The sequence below is a fragment of the Homarus americanus genome, unplaced genomic scaffold (assembly GCF_018991925.1).
Source record: "Homarus americanus isolate GMGI-L3 unplaced genomic scaffold, GMGI_Hamer_2.0 scaffold56009, whole genome shotgun sequence".
Classification (NCBI taxonomy): domain Eukaryota; kingdom Metazoa; phylum Arthropoda; class Malacostraca; order Decapoda; family Nephropidae; genus Homarus; species Homarus americanus.
Window position 1 is genome coordinate 3,762,958 of NW_024739542.1, and position 27,119 is coordinate 3,790,076.

At 40.0% G+C, this 27,119-nt stretch overlaps 2 protein-coding genes across 3 annotated transcripts in view; one reads left to right on the top strand and one right to left on the bottom strand.

Moving 5' to 3' along the window:
* LOC121874873 (zinc finger protein ZPR1-like) overlaps positions 1–8,241 on the bottom strand; it is a 44,330-nt gene extending 36,089 nt beyond the window's left edge. The window contains exon 1 of the mRNA XM_042379187.1: positions 8,208–8,241. The gene's annotated coding sequence lies outside the window, so the exon portion shown is untranslated. The remainder of the gene's footprint in view (positions 1–8,207) is intronic.
* The window catches only part of LOC121874874 (uridine phosphorylase 1-like), a 67,555-nt gene that overhangs the window by 2,120 nt on the left and 38,316 nt on the right, over positions 1–27,119 (top strand). The window contains exons 1-2 of one of the 2 annotated variants that reach the window (XM_042379191.1): positions 3,510–3,666; positions 7,391–7,454. In XM_042379191.1, coding sequence (XP_042235125.1) covers positions 7,423–7,454 — 32 coding nt within the window. In that variant the 5' untranslated portion in view covers positions 3,510–3,666; positions 7,391–7,422. Of the gene's footprint in view, positions 1–3,509; positions 3,667–7,390; positions 7,455–27,119 lie in introns of those variants that run through there. The other variant, XM_042379190.1, reaches the window with a different exon arrangement.

Below are 27,119 nucleotides of genomic sequence, written 5' to 3' on the forward strand. Positions count from 1 at the left end.
GCGCCGGACTCTGACGGTTCCCGCCAGATTCAGCCAGTCAATGAAGAGCTTCCATCCCGCCCTTCAGCTTTAAGGTGACTTTGACAATCAGGCGTTCGAATCCCCCGTTGAGGGGTCCGACTAATTACCCAAATGTACCCAAATGTAGCCAAATATAGCCGGAATGAAGTCAAATAATGGTCCTAGATGAATAAATCGGACTGCTAATCACTTCTCGACTAGTATTTGGTGTCACAAAGTCACAAAAAATTGGTAAACTGGAAAATTTTGAAATTTGAACACTTCTTTGGAGAATTTTGAAGCCATATGCAGTTATATTGAGGAAATTAGAACATTGAGAAATTTTTAATTAACTGTATATTTATTGATAGTGTACAAATTCCCATGAATTTTAAAGAATGAAAATAAAAATAATCCAAATGAATAAACAAATAAATAAAATATTGTAATATGTGGAGGCCCCAAGATTGTGGAGGCCCCTGGGCAGCTGCTCACTTTGCCCACTCATGAATCCAGCCCTGATGGTTATATTATACAAGAAAACTCTGACCCTCGCTCTGTCCAGTACTCCTTTCTCTCCCACCACCTACATATCTCCGGGTTTCATATTCTCTACCTCCAACGTATACCTCACATACTGAAACACTGATCCACTTCCTCCTCTACGTCTGCAATTTAAGCAATCTTTTTTTTATCTCTCTCCTTCTCTCGGATGTTCGTCAATTTTCTTCTGTACAAATTTACTCATAATTATCTTCTTCACTCGCTTCCAAACTTATTCAATAACATTTGCTACATTTCCTGAACTACCCACCAGACGAGTGTTACCTGCAGACACCAGCAATTTTGCTACAGAGGGATTTGTATATTTGTTTAGATTGTTTTAAAATACCACTAAGGAAATTAGTGAATGAATGATAAGAGGTGGAGATTCTTCAGGTGATCCATGTATTGGGCTATGGTACACCCATGGCTAACCGGACTGGGTCAACTGCGCATCACTGGTTTCAGTTGGCAGAAAACTAAAGGTTTAGCTCCTTGTGCCTGACCTGTGGGACGAAACGAGCCGCCAACTTCCGACACAAGAAACAATGTTGTGATTCCAGAGCTTCCCTTGAGGCAGTCGTAGAATTCAACAAGTATCCCCGTGCCCGGGCGATGACTATTCACGTCGATCTCGGGCACCACTGTGGAAGGCTCCGGTAACCTGGACTCAGCACTGGACATTTCCGCGCGGGTGCTCTTACCTCCTCTTCGCCTCTTACAAGTCATACCCGGCATCATAGTGTACATCAGCCAAGTCCATCTCCCAACCCGGTCGTTCAGCTTTATAGGCCACCAATCAGTGATGGACATAGTGCACTCGCAAGATATCTGTAGTATTCATTAACAGGCTAATGAACTGCTGATAACGAAACGATATTGACCCAAACAGGATGAACATATTTACGCAATTTGAGGTTACAAACAATCTGAAAATAATAAATTCTAAGTTTATAAGATTTGACGTGGCTCGGAGGATAACGAGCAGAAACAATGTATTGCCTGCACCTGCACCCAACCGTGCTGATAAATGTTCATGACTAAATTATTTGTCAATTAATTCTTCAGTATACCCCATTTTAACAATGTAAATCAAACATAACACTTTACAACGTTATTATAGATAAGATAACATTGTTTTGTGTGAATTAATTTCTTAAGAACTGTATGTCATTTATAGTATTCTAAACGTTCATAAAAGTTTTTTTGTCAAACACTATTTCCTTTATCTCGCTATGTACCAACAATCAGTTCCAAAGTATTAACAAATTTGAGATATAATGTTTTATGGAACTGTCTCCCCACCACGAAAATTTAATTTGAATAAGGTTGTCTGTCTGTCTGACTGACCTTAAAGCTTTTTTTGCGAAATCGAAATCTCCAAATACAGTATATCGATCATTGCGGACTAACTGACTGTATATTTTATGGTAGTCTGCCTAGAAACAGAACTGAAACTACATTTTTCGGTAAACAGATGTCACAAGCCAACGCTTAAGTTCATCACCTGCTGGACGTGTTTCGTAAAAATGTCACATTCCAAGAGTTGCGTCATGCTTCCGTGATCAGCCCGCCCACTGCAAACAACACACCAAGGCACCAACGTGTTGCTCTGTGAGAGGATTTTCCACTGTTTACTATTGTTTGTATACCTCCACTGTCTATGTATTTTTACATGCCGAATCAGTGTAAACTTGATGATTTTACTAAATATCTACCTATCTATCTATCCATCTATTGCAGCTGGGAGAGTTTACGAGAATGTTCTTTAAAGCCACGTTCTCTCGGTACAGTAATTTATCATGCCAGAGTGAGTTAAACATTTTAATAATTCAAACGAGGGTAAATATACACACATCTCAGACTCAAAGATGATACCAGATATATTTACGCACACATCAATATACAACCAACCTTTTGTGTCATGAAATATATTTTAACACGACTTGGATGACTATCAACTCTCATGTGCGCATGCGACCTTGAACGTCGTGTTAGGTAAGGTGTTTCCGCTGATAGTGACGTGTGTGTGTGTGTGGTGATATGATAATGAAATACCAGTGAACTGTTGAATGGCGGTAAGCATGCAGGCTGTATTATTGGCGTGTAGTGGCGTTAACAGTTTTCTTTCTACAGCCATCGCCTTGTTGGGGTTTAAGTCTTTAGTGTTGATGGCGTGTGTGTGTGGGTAGTGTTCCTATGACACGTTTGTTTGAGGTTGTTTGTTGGTTTAATACATGAAGAAGGTTGGTGTTATGTTCATGTGTGTACATCACCGAAACCCTTGTGTATTACTCAAAATGAACTTGTTTTGATTGTGTAGGTAAATTGTTTAAACCTGAGCTTTCGTGCATGTCTTTGTGAATAAACACACATTCTCGTATACAAGTTTACATAAGTTTTTTATGGATACGGTACATTTGTGTATGCATATATTTATTGAGTTTATTTAAATATTTATATAAATGTGTATCTTGCTGGTTATTAATAACCGAGGAAGCAAGAACCAGTTAATTAATCTGAGAATTAATCATTAATGCACAATAAAAAAAGTTCTGATAAATGCTAAACAAATGGAACAATGTTGGCTAGCCGAGCACTGGCAACGAGAAACACACACGAACCGAACAATATCGACCGAATCCTCACTCCTCAGTATCCGTGACCTGTCTGCCCTTGAAAAGTCATGACATTACTTTCTCCCTGTCCTCATTGCTAGTGGAAATTAAAAGAAAATACGGGGTAGAAAATTTCTTCTTAGTGTAAGTTAGCCAAGTCGTGAGTCGTGTTGAACGTCAGTAATGTGATAACCACGGTGGCGCTAACACAACGTATACGCCGATGCGTTTTTTCAGTCCCGAAAAATCATATATTAAATGACCATGTGTAGTAAAGACGCATATCCTTGTGCTATTCCACGAAACATATTTGTTTCCACGAAACATATTTGTTCAACTGGAATGATGCAATTTTTCCTGGGCATTGTTTGCGCCTGCCCTTGACGTCACCTCAAACTCGAGTGGAAGCAGATAGCTGGAAGGTTTGCTACCCCTCACAACGCAGCGCCCTCAACCAGCGGACGCGACACTGGACAATCTCGTACATCCACGCTCACTCATAAAGGTTTTGGTTCATTTACTTGTTTATAATCCAAGAAATTCCAATAATTATCAAATTGTTATATTTAGTACTTTTATATAAATACTTTTTCATTTGCACGTGACTTTTTAGCTGAGTACCCATTGAAAATTTAGCATTCTAACCAACTCTCCAATTAAAAGGTGACCTATCACAATGCATGCAAATGTGATTAATATTGGCATAACTGTTAATTTAAATGTCGATGTAGAGGTTTGAAAATATCATACACTGACCATAGATAGTAAATCCCGTATATTTTAAAATATTAAGAGTCGGCAGGTTCTCTGCCGTTTCAAATTGATTGTTGAGGGCTTAGGGCAGTGTCTGCCTCCAATCCATGGTATGTTCTGGAATTATCGTCGTGGTCAACCAGGCGTCCGAAGTTTATTCATTATTGTATTTATTGTGCAGCTTGCAAAATCTGTTTTATAGAAGTCAACTGTTTGTTTTTGGAGTCGAGAGATGGCCGTAATGACAGGTGTTGACGGCCAGCAAATCCAAACGACAAAAACAGAGATATTTATCAGGACCTTCGGTATTCTAGTAACTCGTGGAGAATTAAAGCAAAACAAACAGAGGGATTTTCGAATTTTAACCGGATTTTTTTTTAAATATTTGTGCAAACAAAGACATTTAATCAATAATGACATGCGTGTCTTTATTTAAATTACCAGTGCTGGTATAAATTAATCAGTATCGTAACATTTCAAAAAAATATTTTTTATTTAAAACAATACATGAAAATCATAAAATGTACAGTACTATTTTGTATTAGTTCAGTGTAGTATACCATTTCATGAATGAAACGAAATCAAACTAGTATGTACAGTAAAGGTGGTAGAGTGGTGATGCGCGCACCTAGCATTGTGTCATGGGTTCTAGCTCAACACGTATGATGGGTGTTATCCAGTGTGACAGGTCGCCTCTGTGTACTCCAGTTCCCCCATGAATCTAATACCGGGCAATAAAGTTAAAAGCAAAGAACAGACCGCTGTTGTGAAATAATTAATTAAAAATTATCTCTGCAGGCGAGAAAGGAAGCCTGTAGCTGATATCAGTAATACAGAACCCCAAGAGAGGAATTGATGCTCAGTTTGGAAATATATCTAAATCGTTCTAATAGTCATGTAAATTATGACTAAGGATTTGTTCTTCTTTATTTAAGTATTATAATGTATTATAGGTTTTGAACCTGTGCCGTGAAAACCGGATTAGAATAGCGTGAGTTACCCCCACAACATTCAGCATTTTCTCCAATAGTACTACGGTGTATTACGTTTTCTCTTCCATGTCGAAAACGTTATGAAACTTGTGGCAAAAACCTTTATAAGTTGTGTATTACCAGCAAGTGAAGAGCGGAACTGACTATTCACCCTGTTCAGTAGAGAGGAAAATACCTAAAAGCATTATATATATAAAGAATTGGCCTTCATCATTAGCAGTTTCACAAAGATTCAGCTCCAGTGCACATTCAGTATACTTAATAACATTACTAGGTCGACTGGTAATGTTTCAGCAACAAGTAATGAAAGAACTCGGGTCTCAAGCGTCAGTTGTTTAATGTAAACAGAATGTAAATTACACTTGCTTCAGAATGACGTTACTCAAGATAAGTAAAATAGCAACAAAAATGTGTTCAAATGTGTTAACCTTTTAAGAAAGGACTGAACAACCACTGAGTTGAACAAAGAAGGAATGTATAGTGTATAAGGAGTGTATAAGAAGGGGTGTATAGTTTCCGGCATGTCGTTTACGAAACAAACAACAACGGGCCCAATACACTGCCCCGTTGTACCCCGCTTGTCACATGATGATTTAGGATAATTTTCCTGTCTTTATTTTCAAGTATGAGTGATATCCCTCGAATATGTTTTGGATCTCATGAAGATTAGAACTCCCTATCCGCTTATTTCACCTGATGACGTACCCTGACGCTAAATGAAGTCAAATAATGGTCCTACATGAATAAATCGGACTGCTAATCACTTCGCGACTAGTATTTGGTGTCACAAAGTCACAAAAAATTGGAAAACTCACTTTAATCTGAGTTGTGTTGTGTTAGGTTAGGTTAGGTTAGGTTAAGTACATGCACTTGATCTATTAATTCAGATTAAATTAAGTTTACCAATTTTTTGTGACTTCGTGACACCAAATACTAGTCGAGAAGTGATTGGTAACCCGATTTATTCATGTAGGACCATTATTTGACTTCATTGCGGCTACATTTGGGTACATTTGGGTAATTAGTCGGACCCCATATCATCTACAGTACTATGTCGGGTGAATGAAGGAGTAGACACTGTGTAATATTGACACGAAGTAGTTCCTTAAGCTGTGTATTCTTATATTACTCGGGTATTAAAGACAAACATAGAGACACCTTTAAAATCTTGTTTACTTTCCTGATTTGGTGTGACGAGGAAATATCAGAGGAGTTCTAGGATAAACTTTGTTACACTCTTATATAGTGACGTTGTTCTATTCAGGTTAGTCGACTGTCTGTTGTTGGTAATTTAGGTTATTCCTGTCATAGTCTTACTCAAGTTGACTCTACTGTCAGTAATTTATATTCCTGTCATGGGCATACTCAAGGACTCTCAGTAATTTACGTTCCCGCCATGGTCATACTTAATGGTGATCTGTGTGTGAAAGTGTTAACTAAATATTTACGATATGTGCTGTGCATCCATCCTGTCACATGGACGAGCTATATGAGAGAATGTTTACAGCTTCCCACACTCTTAATCTTACTCACTAATTTTGACGTAATTAAACAATGATAATATTTTTTTTGCTTTTATATCTGGAATTTCATGCTTTATTGTTATGATATGTGTTAATACGTGTGTGTTTTTGTGTAAGTAAGCATCATGGCTCCATTGTCAGATACACGGAGGTATCACACTTGTATTTGATGTGCATGTGGTACAGGTAAGTCCAGCCATAACGAAGATTCTCGCGCCCTGATGTTTCGGCTCCAGATGTTTTTACTCCAATTTTCAAACTGGGATGTTGATCTGGTGTTCAGATTTCTTTCCATAAACCTCTGTGCTTTCATCACTTTTTTTCCCATGGTGTGGATGTTTCCTCGCCTAATCTAACAGGATCTAACGCAACCCGCACTGTTTATGTGCACTGTAAGCCTTGACTGTCTATGTACACAAAAGAAAAGATGCTTTTTATCCACCTGGGTTCAGTGTTTGGAAATGAACACCATGTACAGCAGTTTCGGTTCGGTTGGTCATTCTAAGTGTGAGTTGCTGCCAATAATAACCAAGGACAAGTACTTATCCTTGATAATAACTCTGATAACTGCAGGTGCAACTCAACATCAGAAACACCAACCGAACCGAAAATGCTGTACATTGTTATTTCCAAACACCGGACCCAGGTGGGCATATACTGTAGATGTGTGTGTGTGTACACTGAATCAGTGTAAACTTAAATGACGATTTTGCTAAATAAATATATCTACAATAAATCTATATCTATTTGTCATTATATCTCTGTTTGTGTATCCATCCGTCTATTTTTGCATAATAAATTAGGCTACGTTAAGTTTCACGTTCATCTATGGTTCTACAATAATATAACATGCCATTTTTTTATGAATTAGCAATTAGTGGCATGTACAGTAGTCTTTAAATAAAGAGCATAAGCATCCTAGTCTTTTCCGTGTTTTCTAAAAATTCTTGTTTGGTTGCAGTGTGTGAAGGCGACTCCTAGACCAGCACAGCCATGAGTAACAGACGTGAAGAGGACGACGACATGTGAGTACAGTACTTAATAGTTCATGATCAAATACACCCAGAGGATAATAACTACAGTACTTTACCTGTATGTATACGTGTCAGCTGTGAAGGTATGTCGCACCAACAGCTTTAACTCGTCATGACAGAGAGCGAGAAATTGTTAAGTATCGTCAACATAGTTATACTGTTTAGTGGTTCTTAATTTTCTTTTCATTCTAGGAATGAGGATGACACAACCTAACCTAACCTAACCTAGTCTAGTCTAACCTAACCTAACTTAAACTAATGTAATATAACAACCTGACCTAATCAACTATTCTAATCTAACGTATTCTAACCTAACCCCTAACCTAATCTCCCAAGGTTGCATTAGGGCGTTTAATCATCTGGTAAAATAAACTGAGGTGCTAGATCCGAAATGTTTATAATGTGAATAGCAGAAATTTGGGAAATAAAAATGACAGAGGTGGGAATCCGTGTGTGTAAAGAGGTGGTATATAGTACATACTTTAATTCACAGGACGAACAACTAATATAGATTCTTAAATAGCTGTTAAATGTTTACCCCCCAATTTGTGTCTGTCCACCCAAATGTCACCCCCCCCCCACTCCCACATGTCGCCCCCCACCCTTCCCACTCACCTGGTAAATCAGGAAGAAGTAACTCACCTTGAGGAAGACTTGGCATGTCTGAGGTGAAGCCAAGTCATGGGTGCTCTCTCTCTCTCTCAGACAACAGTGGGTGTGTCTGGATGAATCAAGGTCACGTACCTGTGATATAGGGTCCGGGTTGCCAGGGCAGGGCCGGGGTCTATAAATAAGAACATAAGAACATTAGAATGGAGGAAACTGCAGCGGGCCTATTGGCCCATACTGGGCAGTCCCGTTTACACCCAACCCCTGTTGCTCATATAAGCATCCAACCTATGTTTGAAGCTATTCAGCGTATTCGAGTTAATGATGATATTTGGTAACTTGTTCCATTCATCCACTACTCTGTTTCCAAACCAGTGTTTACCTATTTCACGCCTAAATCTAAATTTGTCTAATTTAAAACCATTGTTACGAGTTCGCTCCTGGTTGGATAGTTTGAGTACCTTTGTAATGTCCTCTTTGTTTAGCCCTGCCTTCCACTTATACACCTCTATCAGGTCGCCCCTCGCTCTACGTCTCTCGAGGGAGTGCAAATTAAGATGCTTTAACCTGTCTCTATACTCCGAGAGGAGCGCCAGGTACGTCAGGTTACGTCTTGTAACTCTAGCTCAGCTTTTTAGGTTATCAAAAATCTTATCCAATCTAACCTAACCTGAACTATGACAAGAAAAAAGTCACCATGTACTTATTTATACACGTAGGAAGACCTCTGCCAGTATCACACACACACACATACACGGGGTAGACAGAACACCCGTTGGTACAAAACCTGAAAATGGCCGGAAAATGAGTCAGGTCCAACACTCCTGAAAGTTAAAAGAAGAAAAAAGATGAAAAAAAAACGATACCACGCGATCTCCATGAACTGGCTCCGTTAGTCTTGACGTAACATGTCTGCTGGCTCGAGCGTTGTTGTAGTTCCGTTAGTGAGGGGCGTAAGGTCGGAGCTGGAGGAGGAACTCTTCGATGGGGTAGGGGGAACTTGTGGATGGGTGGAGGTGGAGGGGGGACTTGTGGAGCGGGTGGGGGAACTTGAGGATGGGTGGAGCTGGAGGGGGAACTTGTGGAGCGGGTGGGGGAACTTGAGGATGGGTGGAGCGGGAGGCGGAACTTGTGGATACGGAAGCGAAAGGGGGTAACTCAAGTATGACAATGGTCTGTGTTTACATGGAGTCGCTAAGAGATAGATCATGGCCGCAAAGTTCAGGTTGGCGTCACATCTCCATCAAGGTTGTTTACATATATCAAGTTTCCATTGTTGGCCTAACTACAGTATTGGTTAATGATAAACTGGTCTTATTATTTCCGATCATACTTCCGTGTATAGTGGATAAAGAAGTGTGCGTATGTGTGTGTTTCTATGAATAAAGAAAACTGACTTAGAAATTTGATCAGTCGTGTTTGTTTCGTCACTTTAGTGGTATGGCTGTTAGATAATTATTTACCGATCTCAAAACCACACTCACAATTAACTCTCTTGGCATTGGTGAAACGTTGTATAATATATTACCTCATGGAACCCTCCTATCGCTGGCTGCTTTTATCAGTCAGCAAACCAATATCAATCCTGCTATTGCCACGTGTATGAGACACCTTATGTTACTATTACCAAACCATCCCTTGACAGTACCTCCACCAAGGCCTATATACTGACTAACTCGCTAGTATAGTCTATCACAGAAACACATGAACATTCCTACTCCTGCGGCTGTCAATACGTCTCCAGTTCTCTCCTCTTAATGACTTCCTCCACTTTATCTCTAAATCCCCTCCCCCCTTCTCCGTGATCTTCCAAACTGTGGCGCTTTACCTTGACGATATGTAAACAAACGTCCTTAATGACTTCCTCCACTTTATCTCTAAATCCCCTCCCCCCTTCTCCGTGATCTTCCAAACTGTGGCGCTTTACCTTGACGATATGTAAACAAACGTCCTGTGATCGATACCCGCACGCCAGTTATCCTTCCTACCGGAATCACTTCTTTATATGTTTCTTAATTCATATATATAGTAATCCCATTTAATATATTTTGCCATATTCATCCCAAATTCTACTCTTCTCTCCCTTCTCTCATGGTTCTTTGGTAGGTATGCCCCTCTAAACTTCTCTCTATTGTCTCGACAAACTTCATTCACAAACCAGCCGTCGACCCTCCAGTTGAGTGAGGCTGTCGACATTGAAGGTCTTAGCCTACTTTTCACTGGTGTCTGCATCCCAGCATGTAGGTCACCCAGTATGCTATACTTCCTTGTTGTGTACATTAACCTTAACGCAATACTGGTGTCAATCCCCTTTTCATGTTGCATGGCACTGCCCCTGCTGACCCAATTATTGGGTTGATCTTACAGTAGAGGTTTTCCTTTCGTGGTCGTTTCACTCTCCAATGTACCCACAAGCCAGTGGTGGGTACTGACGTCGCAATTACTCTCTCCCTAGTGGGTTGGTTGCCTTCCAGTGCTTTCAAGTCCCATCTGCCCGCTTTCGTTTCGTAATTACTAGGGTCTGTCCATGTGCCGGCGGGCTGTGTACCTCTGGAGCTACAAGCCTACCCCGAGATCCTCAACAGTTTAGCCTGGGTCCACATGAGCCCAGTTTACTATGGTGAGTCACTTGGAGGCATTACACAAGTCTTGCCATGGAGGGAAGTTTTGTTTCATCAGGAAGGCTTTATGCATTTGTAGATATTTTTAGTTCGCCCCCCAAAGGGTTTGTGAGATACTGTACTAGAATGACCATGTTTGTGTTTGGGGGGGAGAGGAGGGTAGATGGGTCAGATAATGTGTTGGTATTGATTTAGGGAAGATTGGTGACCACAATGTACTCCCATGTTTCCAGGGAGAATGGTTTCTGAGGCGTAGATATCTGGTGGGGTTGTATTCAGTATCCTGTTTGGTCGGAGTCTTTGGAGGGAGGAGATTGGTCAGTTGTTGTGTATGTGTTTATGTATGATTCTGTTCGAGTGGTCTCGTGGGAGAGTGTTGAGTGTGTGGGAGTAGTGTTCTGAGATGTCGATAGAAGTGTGTTAAGTCTGTGTGAGTAATGTTTTGAGGTGTGGGCCAGATATTACCGAGTGTGTATGGAAGGAAGAAATGGTGGGCTGTGGTGCGGGGTTTTTTTTCTTTCTTTCTTTTTGTGCCCTTAGGGTAGAAATTCCCGGGATGAGTGAGGTGTCGTGTTGAGATGATGAACTATGTCACTCTCTTGTCATGTTGGTCCAGCACGGAGAAGTTTGTGATGGCTGTCTGTACCTATTATGGTGAAAGAGGGTGGCAGTCAGTGGGTGTCTTGTTTTGGTTTTCGTTAATGTTGATTTTCTTGTTTACCGAGGAAGACGTGTGGCTTTTGGCTGCACAGTAGTTCATTAATGTATTGTGTTCGTTGTTGGGAATGAAACTATCTAGATTGATCATTTCTTCGTGTAAAGATCGAGGATTGTTTTTAATGTGTTCTGTTGCTGAACGTTTACAAATAATTTTTGTTATTCGCTTCATGGATCAGGTTGTCTATAGATGTTTTCTCCAGACTCCAGCAACCGAGAGTGAGATAATGGCCATCCAACCTGGCCCCTCCCCAACTCCTCTACAACACCGGCCTTATAGTCGAGACAAGGAGATCGGTATTTCACGCGATATCGTCACATTCTTTTGTATAATTGAATTCAGCTTTCACCGGCGTTATTATTTTATCTTAAAGACCAAGACGAAATAATATGTTAGAGTAGTTTAGGTTAGGTTAGGTTAGTATTGCCCGGTGTCCTGTCGCAGATTTGACCAGTCACCTCCAACAGAGTAATCGGTGTAGAAAAAATTTCCACCACCACTTGCATTCCCTAGAAAGACGAAGAGTGCGGGGAGATATGATAGAAGTATTTAAGTGGGTGAAAGGAATCAATAAAGGGGATATAGATAAAGTTCTTATAATATCCGAGCAGGATAGGACTCGGAGCAACGGATTCAAGTTGGATAAGTTTAGGTTTAGGAGGGAGATAGGAAGAAACTGGTTCACAAATAGGGTGGTGGACGAGTGGAACAAGCTTAGCAACTTTGTAGTAAGTGCGGCAACTCTGGAAAGTTTCAAAAGGAGGCTAGATAGATTCATGGATGATAGAGTGGTAGTAACTCTCGACAGGAGCTGCCATGCACAGGCCAACCGGCCTATTGCAGACTCCTTATTTTCTTATGTTCTTAAATAACTTTAACTTAACTTAACCTAACCGACCCCAACCCAACCCAACCCAAACCTAATCTACCCCAACCTACCTAACCTACCCCAACCTTCTTCACTGTAATTTTAATGGAGAGAATTTGTCCTAGGGTAAACAATAATGAAGGGTATTTCGTCAGTGGAATGTGGTTAGTGGAATTTTCCTTTGGGCGCTGAATTTATCTTGCGGTTCGGTCAGTGAATGTACTGTAAGTGTCCTTCCTGAGATACCACGGCGTGTGTTGATGTTATAATGTATTACTACACTACAACAACTAAGGTCTTGTTGTAATGATTGATTGTCAGACCAAAGCTTACAGCCCATAATTACATCACATATAACAGCGAGTACACTACAGACCTCGTGGTACCACCACATACAATATATTAGACCTAGTATTAACAAATAAAGAACATTTTATCAGAGATATCACAGTAGGTGAAGAACTAGGTAACAGTGATCACAGAGAAATCAGGTTCACCCTAAATTGGGAAACGAAAAACAATGACAATATGGTCAGAGTCCCAAACTTTCGGTTGGCGGATTATCAGGGGTTAAGAAGGTACCTAGGTGAGGCCACCTGGGAACAGTCACGTCAGTCCCCAGTAGGAAGGGGTGAGGTCATAGATGACACAACAATTTGTCATGACTATAATATATTCACTAGTATACTACATAAAGCACAAGAACAAAATATACCATACAGAAAAATTAGGTCAAATAAGAATGAGCCAAGGTGGATGACCAGAAAACTTAAACATGACATAGGAATAAAGAAAGGAATATATAAGAAATTAAAGGGAGGGGAGGAGCAGCTCAGAAACAGGTATAATGAACTATCTAGGAATGTTAAGAAAAATGTAAGGAAAGCAAAGAGAGACTATGAAATCAAAATAGCAAGAGAATCCAAGGCGAATCCCAAGGGATTTTTCCAGGTATATAGGACAAAGGTCAAGGACAAAGTTGGGCCTTTAAAGTCAGGGAGGGGAGAAGTGATAAATGGCAGTGAAGAAATAAGCAAAGCATTGAACAGCTACTTCTTATCAGTTTTCACAGAAGAAATTTGCGATGAAATTCCAGAGGTGGAACTGATATTTAAGGGAAAGGAAGAAGAGAAATTAAAGAATATCACTATCAGAAAAGAGGATGTTCTTAAGAATATAAATAAACTAAAGAAAACAAAATCCCCAGAGCCGGATGAAATTTTCCCTCGAGTCTTGAAAGAGTGTAAGGAACAGATTAGCGGACCCCTCGTAAACTTATTTACAAAATCATTAGACACCGGAGTTGTGCCAGACTTGTGGAAACAGGCAAATGTAGTACCCATATTCAAAAAGGGAGACAGAGCATCAGCGTCAAATTACTGGCCGATCAGTTTGACGTCAGTAGTGGGGAAATTTCTTGAATCAATTATAGCAGACAGCATCCGATCGCATCTAGAGAAAAGCAAATTAATCTACGACTCTCAACATAGGTTTACAAAAGGAAAATCTTGTCTAACAAATCTGCTGACGTTTTTTAGGAAAGTCTTCGAGGTAGTAGATAATGACGAAAATTACGATGTTATTTACTTAGACTTTAGCAAAGCATTTGACAGAGTACCGCATCAGAGGCTTCTGAGAAAAATTAAGGCTCATGGTATCGAGAGGAAAGTTTTAAATTGGATAAAATCATGGCTCACCGATAGAACGCAGAGGGTCAGCGTAGATGGTGTTAAATCTGAGTGGGGCCGTGTAACCAGTGGGGTTCCCCAGGGGTCAGTACTAGGCCCACTCTTGTTCATAATCTACAAAAGCGATCTAGATACTGGGATCAGCAGTGACATAAGCAAGTTTGCGGATGACACCAAAATAGGGCGGCAGATTAATTCAGGGCAGGATGCAAATGCATTACAGGAGGATCTAAATAAACTGCAGGGGTGGTCTGAAAAATGGCAAATGAAATTCAACACCAGCAAATGCAGCGTACTTAATATTGGAAAAACAAATACTGATAATGTATACAGCCTTAACAACATCAACCTAGAGAAGTCGACTTGTGAAAGAGACCTTGGGGTACTTGTAAGCCCGGACCTACGGCCTAGAAAACAGTGCGTTAATGTACGAAATAAGGCAAACAGAGTATTGGGTTTTATATCTAGAAGTGTAAGTAACAAGAGTGCAGAGGTCTTATTGCAACTATATCTTGCGCTAGCCAGGCCGCACCTCGATTATGCGGTTCAGTTCTGGTGCCCCTATTATAGAATGGATATAAATTCACTAGAGTCGGTGCAGCGAAGAATGACAAAAATGATTCCGGGACTTAGAAACCTTCCATATCAGGATAGGTTAAAGAAACTTAACTTGCATTCCCTAGAAAGACGAAGAGTGAGGGGGAGATATGATAGAAGTATTTAAGTGGGTGAAAGGAATCAATAAAGGGGATATAGATAAAGTTCTTATAATATCCGAGCAGGATAGGACTCGGAGCAACGGATTCAAGTTGGATAAGTATAGGTTTAGGAGGGAGATAGGAAGAAACTGGTTCACAAATAGGGTGGTGGACGAGTGGAACAAGCTTAGCAACTTTGTAGTAAGTGCTGGAACGCTGGAAAGTTTCAAAAGGAGGCTGGATAGATTCATGGATGATAGAGAGTGGTAGTAACTCTTGACAGGAGCTGCCATGCACAGGCCAACCGGCCTATTGCAGACTCCTTATTTTCTTATGTTCTTATGAAACAGTGTATATAATATATCCTTTACTTAATAGGGAAACAAAAATATCTGCGCTGGGTGTAAATATCCCAACTTTTTATTCAGTTTCTTAGAGGCAGGTACATAACCATGCTGGGCGTTGTATTTCACCTTGAAACATAACATATAATAATAAAAAGAGTTCCCCAGAACACTTGATAGTGCTGCTTCCTGCCGTGGGTTGTGTAACACGATCACTGCTTCTACTCTACATTTAGTTAGATGTTTAATTTTTATGAATGTAACTGACCTTTAAAGACACCCTGAGTTGGGGTCTGAAACGCCCACCTGTGTGGTATGTTACAGGTGTAGCGGTTTATTTACCCTACAGATGGCCTTAAGGTGGAGTCACACTGGCAGGTTACCCGTCCACTTTTTCCTGTTTATCAAGGACAACACGACGCCATATGGGAATGGTTGTACACAGCTGTGAGGGCTTCATTGGTAACATTTATTATCAATGTTATTTATAGTAATGGCACTAATTCCCAATAGCCAAAATCTCAGATGACAAAGATTACCCAAACAAACTATCCACAGAATAGAATCCAACAATACTCCACAAGACAAAATCACACTGGACCAAATTCCAACAAGTTCAGCCCAAGGATAACCATGACCACCAAACCCTGATCAAATATATCACCAATGTGAACTGTGAACTCTAAGTGAACTTTTTAATGCCTTTACTACTCTTCAACAGCTAAAGTATTTTAAACGCGTAACAAAGATGGGAATTACACAAGTTTATCAACAGTTATAAATTATGAGATGTTGTTTAATAATACGGGCGAACAATTAAGATTACACTTGTTGCATTTTTCTTCGTATTTATAACCAATGTTTGCATAACAAACACATTATATTTACTGTAGTTCATTGTTACACTTATAGCCATAGTACGGTAACAATCCACCTCACAATAATAAACAATTACGTTATGACTGAATCTGTTTCCGTTTATAAGTGTGTTAATCAAAGCTTGTAACGTTCAGTGAGGACACAGATATGAGTTACTGATTAGGAGATAAGGAAGTTTAATGTGTTTGGATCCCAAATTCTACTTTAATTTACATAAGCTTGATTTAGAGTTCCCAGATATAAACCTAAAAAAGAGTATTGTATATAATGTTAAAAATAAACTAACTGTAAATACAAATACACCAGGTTAATTTCTTTCACTCATATCTATATATTTCTTGTTAACTTGCGTTCGTGTGATGGATCTTCAGGCTTAATCCATTATAATATTGACGTCGTTTTTATATGAAGGGATTTTATCTGAGGGGATTTTTGTGGTGGGATTTTTGTACATTGGAATTTATTTTAGGATTTAATGTGGCGGCGATCGTTACTACGTAGTGTCAGGTGTACAGAGTGACAAGTAAATCAGACTGTAGAAATTTATTCAGAAATATCAACACTGGTACACAGGTTTAGGTAGAGGGTGATGATAAATTTAACAGTATACATTCAGACAAGAGAAGTCTTATTAAACCGACATATGTTTAGATATGTACTGAAAAGGCATTATTAAGTCTTGTTGAATACAGAATCATTTTATGATCACCTAGAATGCATGACCTATTGGAAGGTGAAATTACGTGAAGATTAGACACCCCAGTTTATTTCACCTGATAACCTATTTTAATCTAACCTAACAACCTAACTTAACCTTTCATAACTTAACCTAACCTATAACTTAATCCTACCTTACCTAACTTAACCTAACTTACCATAACATGATCTTGGAAGGCGTGAGACAAACTTTTTTTCTTTTTTATTGGGCACTCCCCTACATCCTTGTGTAAGGTGAAGCGCAGAAGCGTTTACAGCACCCAACAGGGAAGCATGCTAAGTTCATGCTTGCCTTTATGTCTCATGAGTTAAGGTCACTGGGTCTAGTGCTGGGCCCTGCGGGGCCTCCACACGCTAGGGGCCCTGGGCGGTCGCCCCTGTTCGCCCCCCCCTAAAGGACGGACCTGTGTATAGTACTACAAGACTGATAACATTCTCAGCTAGCGGTTGACCTTACAGTTACACCCTCCCTTCCTCTTCTTGCCGACATAAGCCATGTTTATGATGTGGTATATCTCGACTTTAGCAAAGCCTTCCACAGAGTCCCCACGAAAGACGAACACGAAAAGTTGAGGCTCATAGCATTAGAGAAGATATTCTAAATCGGTGGTTCTTAACCTTTTTTGAGTCACGGACCCCTTTGAGAATCTGGTGAAAGCTATGGACCCCCTCCCTAGAAAAATGCACACAAGCACACAAACACAACTTTGCATGCAATGAATATACTTTATTTTATTGAAAATTCATTGCCTCATACAGTGTATGACATACACAAAGTATGAATAAAGTAAACAATCTTAACAAAGAATTGTGTTACACGCTTTTTTATGCAAAAATTAATGGCCACTCCATACAAAAATGAAATACAATCATCTTGTGCAAATTAAACAAAACAAAACTTTAATTCTGCTCAAAAGTTCATTTCAATGAGAAGGTTGTTGTTGTTTGGCTTGAATAAGAAGATGAAACTGTGGAGTGGTCTTTGACAAGGTAACATGCATGTCATCTTTGACATCCAATCGATTTCGACTTTTCGTTTTGATAGAAGCAAGTGCTGAAAACCCTGACTCACAAAGGTATGTAGTAGCAAACGGAATCAGAGCACCCATAGCTCGCTTTACCAGACCAGGGTAGGCTTCTGTCAACGCACATCAGAATTCTCCAAGGCTCTTCGAGTTGAATTCATTTCGTAACATTTCCTTCGTCTTCAGGTCAATGAGGTCATCTTTGGCAAGGTCTTCATCACTGATACACTCTATGTCAGCAAGGAAAGGATTACGAATCCATGTTTCAACTTTAAGGTCACCTGGGCAGAAGTAACTTTTGAAAGAGTTCTGCAGAGTATCCAGATGTCTGAAGAATTCTGCCTACAGAGAAATTGACAGGGCCTTGTCACTCTCGATTCCATCCTGCAGAAGCACTTCCTCTAACATTGGAAAGTTTGCATAGTTGTCTGCCTCCAACCTCCTCTTCCACAGTGGCAGCTTGGCCAGAAAAGCTTGCAGTCTTTCAGCAGCATCCATAATGGGACTCCAGGGCCTTGAATCGCAAGATTCACCTCATTCATATGGCCAAAAATATCCACCAAGTAGGCCAAGCTATGAATGAACTCACTGTCAAACTGTTCTGAGAGTGGGCTTTCTTTTTCTCTCAAAAAAGGTGAAACTTCTGCTCGAAGTTCAATCAAGAGCTTCAAAATTTGTCCTCTGGAAAGCCAGCGAACTTCTGTGTGGTAGAGAAGAACTTCATATTCTGCTCCCATTTCTTGACAAAACCTCTTGAAAACGCGATGGTTCACAGCCCTGGCTCTGATGAAGTTGACGAATTTCACCCCAGTAGACAAGACTTCTTTCAGAATTGCTGGCAGAGTCTTTGACGCCAGTGCATGCCGATGTAGAAAACAATGGGTCACGATGACCTGAGGAGCTTCTGTCTTCACCAAAGCAGCAAAACCAGATGTGTTGCCAAGCATCGCAGGTGCTCCATCTGTGCACAGAGTACCAAGATTTTTCTTCCAGTCGAAGTTTTGCTTGGCAAAGAAACTATTCACCATTTCTAAGATGTCGATGGCCTTTGTAGTTTCCAAAAGGTGCTCACACAATAGGAATTCATTTTTAGGGCATCAGCATGCATATAACGGACGAAAACCAGGAGCTGGCTGCACTGAGAGACGTCAGTAGTTTCATCCAGTTGCATGCTGAACGGAAATGGCGTAGCTGCCAATTCTTCCATTACTTGCTTCAGAATATTAGAAGAAATGTCAACAATTCTAAAGTCGATGACGTCATTTGACAAAGGCACTGCTGCAATTTCCTTCCTTTGCTCCAAGCCACAAACCAGCTCGACCATTTCCAGGGCACATGGCTTTACCAAGATCTCTCCAATCATATGTGGCTTCTTTTGCTTGGATATGTGATAAGCAACCTAGTAGGATGCTTCAAGACAAGGCTTTTGTGTTGGGGCAAATCCAAGTTTTGGTAAAGTTCCAGCTTTCTCAAATCGAGCTCCTTCAGCTTTGTTGGCTTCATGCTTCCATTGGCAAGAACCTTGCCACACAGGAAACACTGCGGCTTTTGTGTCCCATCACGTTCAGCGATGAAAGTAAAACCAAAGGATAAGTAAGCCTCGTTGTACTTCCTTTTCTTTGACATTTCCAAATTGAGCTAGGCCTGCAAAACAAAAAAAATGTTATGTAATTTATATGGAAAGCAGTAACTAATGAACACAAATTAATAAGCACGACAGATCGACCGACAGAACGACAGATCGACAGATAGATAGGCAGACAGACAGACCAACTGACGGACAAACCTTCACAGACAGACAGAGAGACAGACAGATAACCCTATTTTCAGTTGCATTATTACGGATTTCTCAAGGTTCCCCTCAGAAAATATATGAATGATACTGACTGATGACTTCGTGTTTTCCTACCCTACTGACGCACCCAGACCCTAATTTTATCCATTCTCTCTCTATTTATGCATCCCTACTCTAACTACATGCACCCAGTCCTTAACTTTGACCAATAAATAATAACAGACTTCTTGTAAATAATGGATAAAAGAAATAAATACAGGGCACCAACCGTTCTTGGTTTTTCACAACACTCGCACGCGCCTTTCTCCATATGCACCCACATACGCACAAACACACATTCACACACTGTACACCCATCACTCTTCAGCCACACTGAAATTGTGGTCAGAAGGCGGTCGGAGGTCTCCAACCTCGGCTGGTACAGCTGTAGTAATAATAACTAAGGCCCTCTTTCGTTACCTTCACCACAAACATAATCATAGGTAATTGAATATATTTATGAAAAAATATGTATTTGAAGATACTATGGTCCTCAGTTAAGCCTTACCAGTATATGAGAAGATTCCCAAGCCGTGATTAACCGTGGAAAATGAGAAATAAACACTTAATATGGAGTGGCTCAAGATGGCAGAGGACGATGCTACCAATTTAAATAGTAAACATGGGCCACCTGAGACGCTTAGCGGTCAGCGCTATAAGCAGTGGCAGGGTACGTTTTCTTTAATTTCTTTCAATGGGAAACCATTCTAGAAGTCAAAACCTGACGACGATGATGATTGTATGTTACCTGACCGTGTACAGTAGCATCCCATGCCACCATACAGATTTACTGGTTTTCTTCAGTAACCAAAAATACATACATAACATCTGGTATATATTGACAAAAATAGAACAACTTATTATAAAAATATAGTGAATATAAATGTAAAATTTTTATCTGACTTTCACGGACCCCCTGAAGCCCATCCATGGATCCCTTGGGGTCCATGGACCCTAGGTTAAGAACCCCTGTTCTAAATGGATTAGGGCGTGCTTACAGGACAGGAAACAGCGAGTGAGCATTAACGGGGTAACGTCACTACTGGAGTACCCCAAGGCTCAGTACTTGGATCATTTTCATTTATTATATACATAAACGACATGCGTAGACAGCAACATAAGTAAATTTAAACTGATGGCGCTAAAATAGGGCGTGTAATTAAATCTGACATGGACTCCGCAATACTACGGGAAGATGTAAAAAAAAAATTGAATGGTAGTAGTAGTAGTAGTCCGCATCAACTGATCATTTTTTTTTTTTTACAAATTTCACCCCTAAAATACTCTCCTTAATTGCCAAGAGCTTCGTGTGTGAATTTTGGGGGCTAGTAAACAAACCTCTCTGACAAACATGGCGGCCAAAATATCGTCAAAATTGTATCTACTATGTCGTAATTCCATACATTCTCTCTTACCTTTATTAAGAGAGACAAATTATCGTAGGAATCATTAAGAAGTGGAATCAGGGAAAGTCGTAGTGAGTTGACCAAGAAGTGCGTCGTTCACAGATGTTGCACATGTGGAGGGCTACATCTAGTGCGGGAGGGGCGGCGGCAGCGTCATTCCGGCATTGGCGCTTGTCTGTCTTGGTTTGCAGTCGGGCTAATTCGAAAGTATTGATACCTTCTCGTGTGGTGCTCCTCCAAGCGTTACGGTGTGGAGTAATCGTCTCCCAAGTGAGGGGGTCGATTTGGCACTTTTTTCAGGTTTGTCTTAAGACTATCCTTATACCATTTCAGTTGCCCGCCAGCGTTACGTTTACTATTCGTTAGGTGACTGTAAAGTCGCTGCTTTGGCAATCTACTGTCGTCCATGCGGGTAACATGGCCAGTCCAATGTGGTTGTTCATGGATAAAGGTAGCCTCGATGCTCCTACATTTGGTGTCAGCAAGAATGCTGGCATTTGTTCTCTTGTCTTCCCAGCGAACTCGGAGGATGGAACGTAGACTACGTTGGTGAAAGTTTTTAAGTGCCTTGAGGTGCCTCCAGTATGCAGGGCCGGATTCAGGAGTGGGCAAAGTGGGCAGCTGCCCAGGGGCCTCCACAATTTGGGGGCCTCCACATGTTACAATATTTTATTTATTTGTTTATTCATTTGGATTATTTTTATTTTCATTCTTTAAAATTCATGTTTATCTATTCCATCACGTAAAACTATATTCAGCAAGAAGCGTGGTAGAAATTAGGCTAGCTACTCCTTGAAATTCATGAATACCTGGTTTTCCTATGAACCGACTTGAAACTACATGAATGACTCCAGTCATGTCTCACTTTTGTGTGTGTGTGTTGGGAATTTGTGCACTATCAATAAATATACAGTTAATTAAAAATTTCTCAATGTTCTAATTTCCTCAATATAACTGCATATGGCTTCAAAATTCTCCAAAGTAGTGTTCAAATTTCAAAATTTTCCCGGGGGGCTTACAGCGCTCCCCGAAACTCCCATATGTTTAGGCTCGCTTCACCCGCCACCCCACCCTCTTGGATAGTTATAATGAGGGGGACCTCCACAAAGAGGCTGCCCATGGGCCTCCACAGGTCTAAATCCGGCACTGCCTGTATGTGACCCATGTCTCGCTGCTATATACTGTAGTATGTAAAAATAAATTCCACTGAAACAAGCTAACAAACACATTTCATTCTGATAATTTGTGTTTATGTCTTGTCTAGTACAGACGCTGGTCAGCGTGGCGATGGCGCCACGCTGACCATGCAGCTTTGTGAGGAGGCTCTAAGTCTAAGCTATCTATATCAATTAAAGAATACGTGAACTATCTGGTGCCACAACAAATAAATGTATTAAATAACACACGTACCTTCACAAATATAAACACAATTATAATTTTTTTTAACGATTTGTATCGTAAAACTTCTGAGGGCAGGTTCCGCTAATTCAGGGCTACAAGGGTCTAGTTACATATATACTGTTGTTAATATTTTTATGGGCTTACAACTGAATGGCCTGGCTGTCTTTGTAGCCGTCCGGGCTGCGAAAAACTACCAGGCTATTCAATCGGTGACGGCTTATGGGTGCACGCCTGAATAGCCACTGCGTAGAAAGTAATGTGACCCAGTTTACCTACATACATTATTGGGATCATCTGTAGATTAGGCACCCTGATGCTAACCTAACCTAAGCCCACCTAATCTAACCTTACCTAACCTACTGTATAGCCCAACTTAACCCCCTAGGTTTTTTTTTACAGGATTAGCCCACCAGGGCACAGGTCAATGACCCACAGCGGGGACTGGGGGCGAAAATATAATAATAATTATAACAATAATAATAATAATTAATAAAAGTTTATAAAAATATAATATAATACAGTACTGTATAATAACAATAATAATAATAATAATATTAAAGGGCCATAAATAAATACAAACATTAAAAAAAGATCAAAAGTGAGAAACAATATATGTATGTAGTGTTGTCAAATAAAGAGAAACAATTGAGACCCTGCAACTGTGTGTAAATGAGGCAGAAAGTCAGCTCAGCAACCTGGGACTTGGTCACAATTTTTGTGATGCCATACACTGGGATGCCTAATCTAGTGTTGTTATCCCGAATATATTCTTCTCCAGCTTCTACGTCTTCTTATATGTACCGTACCTTTATATGGGTATAATTAATTATTAACATGAAGGCTTAAGGCCCCAGCTTATTTCACGTTAAGATTAACCACCCTATTGCTACCCAGAGGAGGTCAGGACAGGTTAGCTTAGGATATGTCAGGTTAATCTTCAGGTGAGCCAAGATTGGTAACTTGGCTGTTATTTTAATTTCGTAGTATTGTAGGCTACATCTATAAACTTGTTGTATTAGTGCAGGTGTTCAAGTGATGATAACGCCGCTGTGTAACTGATAAAGGTGGCCGAGGTATTCGAATTAAAGTTGACATATATATATATATATACCACGTCATAGCATTATTAAGGTTCTTGCAATTATTTTAGAGGGCAAAGGAAGGTTTACTTGTGCAGTTAGATCACGATTCATGTTTCTTTTCGCCATCGTCAACATGTGTTTGTCCGTGAACTGAGAGGCAGCAAAAACTCGCCTCTTCGTTTCACACTTCCTCCTCCTCCTCAGCGAGATGTGTGTGACCGTTGGGGGCAAGGGAGAGTCGGGTATCTCAACCTCTGACTTTAGCTGGAGGGTGTGACCTTTATCTGGCATGGTGGTCACTTGTGTGGGTTGTTGGTATACTCAGGAACAAACAGATACCAGTCAACTGTTTACTGTTGGTTCATTTAAACACAGTCAGCTGCCCCCCTTCCACTACACTACACAATAGCCGAATCCAGTTTTCTAAATGCTAATATTTGTTCTAACTTCAAAGTCAAGACCACAGTCAGAGATCAACATTGGACATAAACGCTCTGCAACTTAGAGAAGATGTTATCATGAAGCATCAACACTGTACAGCAAGTGTGCTTTTTTCGGATTTCCTGCCCCCCGTCCCTATTCTGTGACTCCTTTTGGCCTATCGGACCTCCAATAAACTAATCATTATAGACCACCTGCAGATTAGTACCCCTAGCTTATTTCATCTTTAGATTAATCTCGCTAACCTAACCTAACCTAACCTAACCCAGTCACAAGGAGCTTTCAAGTGTTTAATCATCAGGTGACAGTTGAGGGGCTAAACTTCAGGTGATTCATTATTATTTTGTTGTAGTTTTAAGTGAGAAAAAAAAGTTTGTTTGATGGCAGAATCAACACTTGGCAGTATTCAGGTGAGACAAGACAAACACTGGTAGGCTTTGAAGTTATTAGACATGAGCCTTGTGCAGTCATTGTTGTTCTGTCGACATCTCTTACACACGTTACACAATATTTATGCTTAACTGTATAATCCCAAGATCGTACGCTTTCTATGCTAACGGTCCCTTACATATTGAATCACTGAGTCAAATTTATCGCTTTCAAACCATCAGGTAACCTCAATTATCATTTATAGTTAAAATTGATAAAACAGCAGCGAACCCATCCGTTGCTATGTCGTTACATGGTGTGCTGGCATGATTCGTTCGTACTCTGCCGATACCATTGTAAACATAGTATTCATACGATAGCCGGGAAGTAAACATGGCTGCACCATAAGGGATCGTTCACGGAACAGGGAACGGAAAATAGAATGTTACGTAATAGATTAATTCAAACAGTGTGCAGGATCTCAAGTTGTCAACAACAACGTAAATGAGTAGCGTACCAGTAGTAGTGCCAACAGCTTTCGTAAAAACTCGACTGACTCACAAATATCCAGACCGAGGGGTGGGGGTACACCATACCTATCTGTCGTGTCTGTATTACAGACTCTGTGACACAGTATGTGACGTCAGGCCCACGCAACAAAAAACCTGGGTTGACTTGTAAGTGTTCCCTGGTGTTACTAGGTAAGTCAGCCCAGGGTGTAAGTCACAGGGTCATAACACAGACACACCTCTTGTCTACATCTTTGTTGAAAGAGAGTAAAGGACACCTTTTCTTAAGTTTTTCAGACATTTTCGTCGCAGATTTTACCCTTTCGGGAATTCTTGGCAAATTCTCCGCTGTTGTGAACGCTGATGCAGCCCGGACTAGACGAAGTGTGGTGTACCAAAGTGAGGCGTCACCTTTCAAGGTTACAGCTGAGTCTGGTGTAATCCTTAACACACAAAGGTTTACTTGTCTCCCATCCAGAGCGTTTTAACCAATGAAAATGTCTTTGTCATGTGTTTTAGGAATAATCTTCCGAATAAACTGTAAAACGGTTGGACTCTCATGCACGACAAGTGCATTTATGGGTAAACACTCAATGTGAAATTATGTAATTTAAGACATCCCTCGGTATATTAACATAACCAAACACCCTAAATTGGTTCAAGACAAGGTAGGTTAGTAGTGATGCTGTACACTTGTTTCCATTATGTTTATTTGCATAATAGAATTTTTTTTCGAAATCCGAAATAAGTTTAAATTATCGGTAAGTAGCAACTACATACTCTTAAAAGTCATTATACAACACAATATGGCTAACCAATCAGACAATGTATTACGTATCAAGGTCATAATTAAGGGTCAAAACAGCACCATGCTCATAAACTATACACAGTTATGTCCGCTACCTACTTTTTTAACTACCAAGGCTGTCATCATGGAGCATCGACGCACTGTACAGTATGACCAACAGATGACGTGTCGAGTGCCAGATTGATTTCAGTATGTCAAGATCACATTCTGGGGTCAAATTACAACTTACATAATATACAACTTCCTTTAATCGACAGTTGTGTAAGTTTTAAACCAAATGTGATGTCATACCGAACTGAACTATTACCAAAGTACATACTACCACTACTACCACCATCACCAATACCACTAACACCACCATTCTCACCACCACAAGACAGTGTTACGTAAGGTTGTGTAGATCTGGTTAGGTTCATGATAAATAATCTCAAAGTCGCGTTAAGTCAGAAGATGTTAGGCAAGACAAGTTGGGTCGCATTGGGTTAGGTTACGTAATGCCAAGTTAGTTTACGTAAAGTAAGATTAGGTCACGTTAGATAACCTTATTTATCTGTAAAAGAAACAAAACTGCCAAACTTTCCTACTAGCTACAATAGTAACAGTTTATGCCATTAAACATTTGTCATTAACAGAGACCCTGCTGAAGCATGCTGAGGTCTTGAACTTTATCGAGCATAATTTTGAATATTTGGAATACAGTACTTTGTTGAGAAATTCCCAACATTAATAAGTATTTTGGGTGACAAAAGGATCAATTGTATACTGTAATGAGTTTCCACTTTATCACTTACTCAGCTTACCATTGTTGAAATAATTGGTCATTTATGGACTCGAATCGACGATGTGAAGGCGTCTGTTACCTCAAGCAGTGTTTTGGGTAACAGAGTATTAGTATTGCTACACAGTAATCATGAAGACGAGCATATCTTTTCCACTGCAGAAAAAAGCTACAACTAGAGTTTTATCCAACAAAACCACCTTACCTTCAATTGTTGCATGAAAAACAAACTACTTCAACAAAGCCCCATCCTTCAAGTTTGATCTTAGCAAATCTTTACTTAAAAATGCAACGACCGCTGCTCCCATATACACACTGCTGGTCACTAAGTAGATGTGGGACAGTGACCTGTGCCCGGGTGGTCTAATCCCCGTATAAAATAAAAAATAAATACAAATAAATAATAATAATACTAATACACAGAGGACAGGAAATTAAAACTCAAGGTCAGAGCCCCAGCCTGTAATGTACACTACGTTAAAAGAAATTTAATGTTTCGCGAGAACATGGTGTATATATTATATGGTGTACATAATATAATACAAATTGTTTCCTCGTGTGTACAGGATTTATACCAGTAAAATTAAGTTTAAATAGACCTTAGAATTTGTTTAATTAATTGTCATTTTCCCTAAAAAAGCGCGGGTGGGAGGGGAGGGTGGGGTGGGGCATTACGTCAACTTTTGTGCTTCTGTAGTGCAAAATAGACCAGTATTTGGTTGTTAAAACGGTGAACGGAGATAAAGTTACAGGAAAAAAGTCACATGACTTGTACACATTGACAACACTATATATATATTTATATATATATATATATATATATATATATATATATATATATATATATATATATATATATAT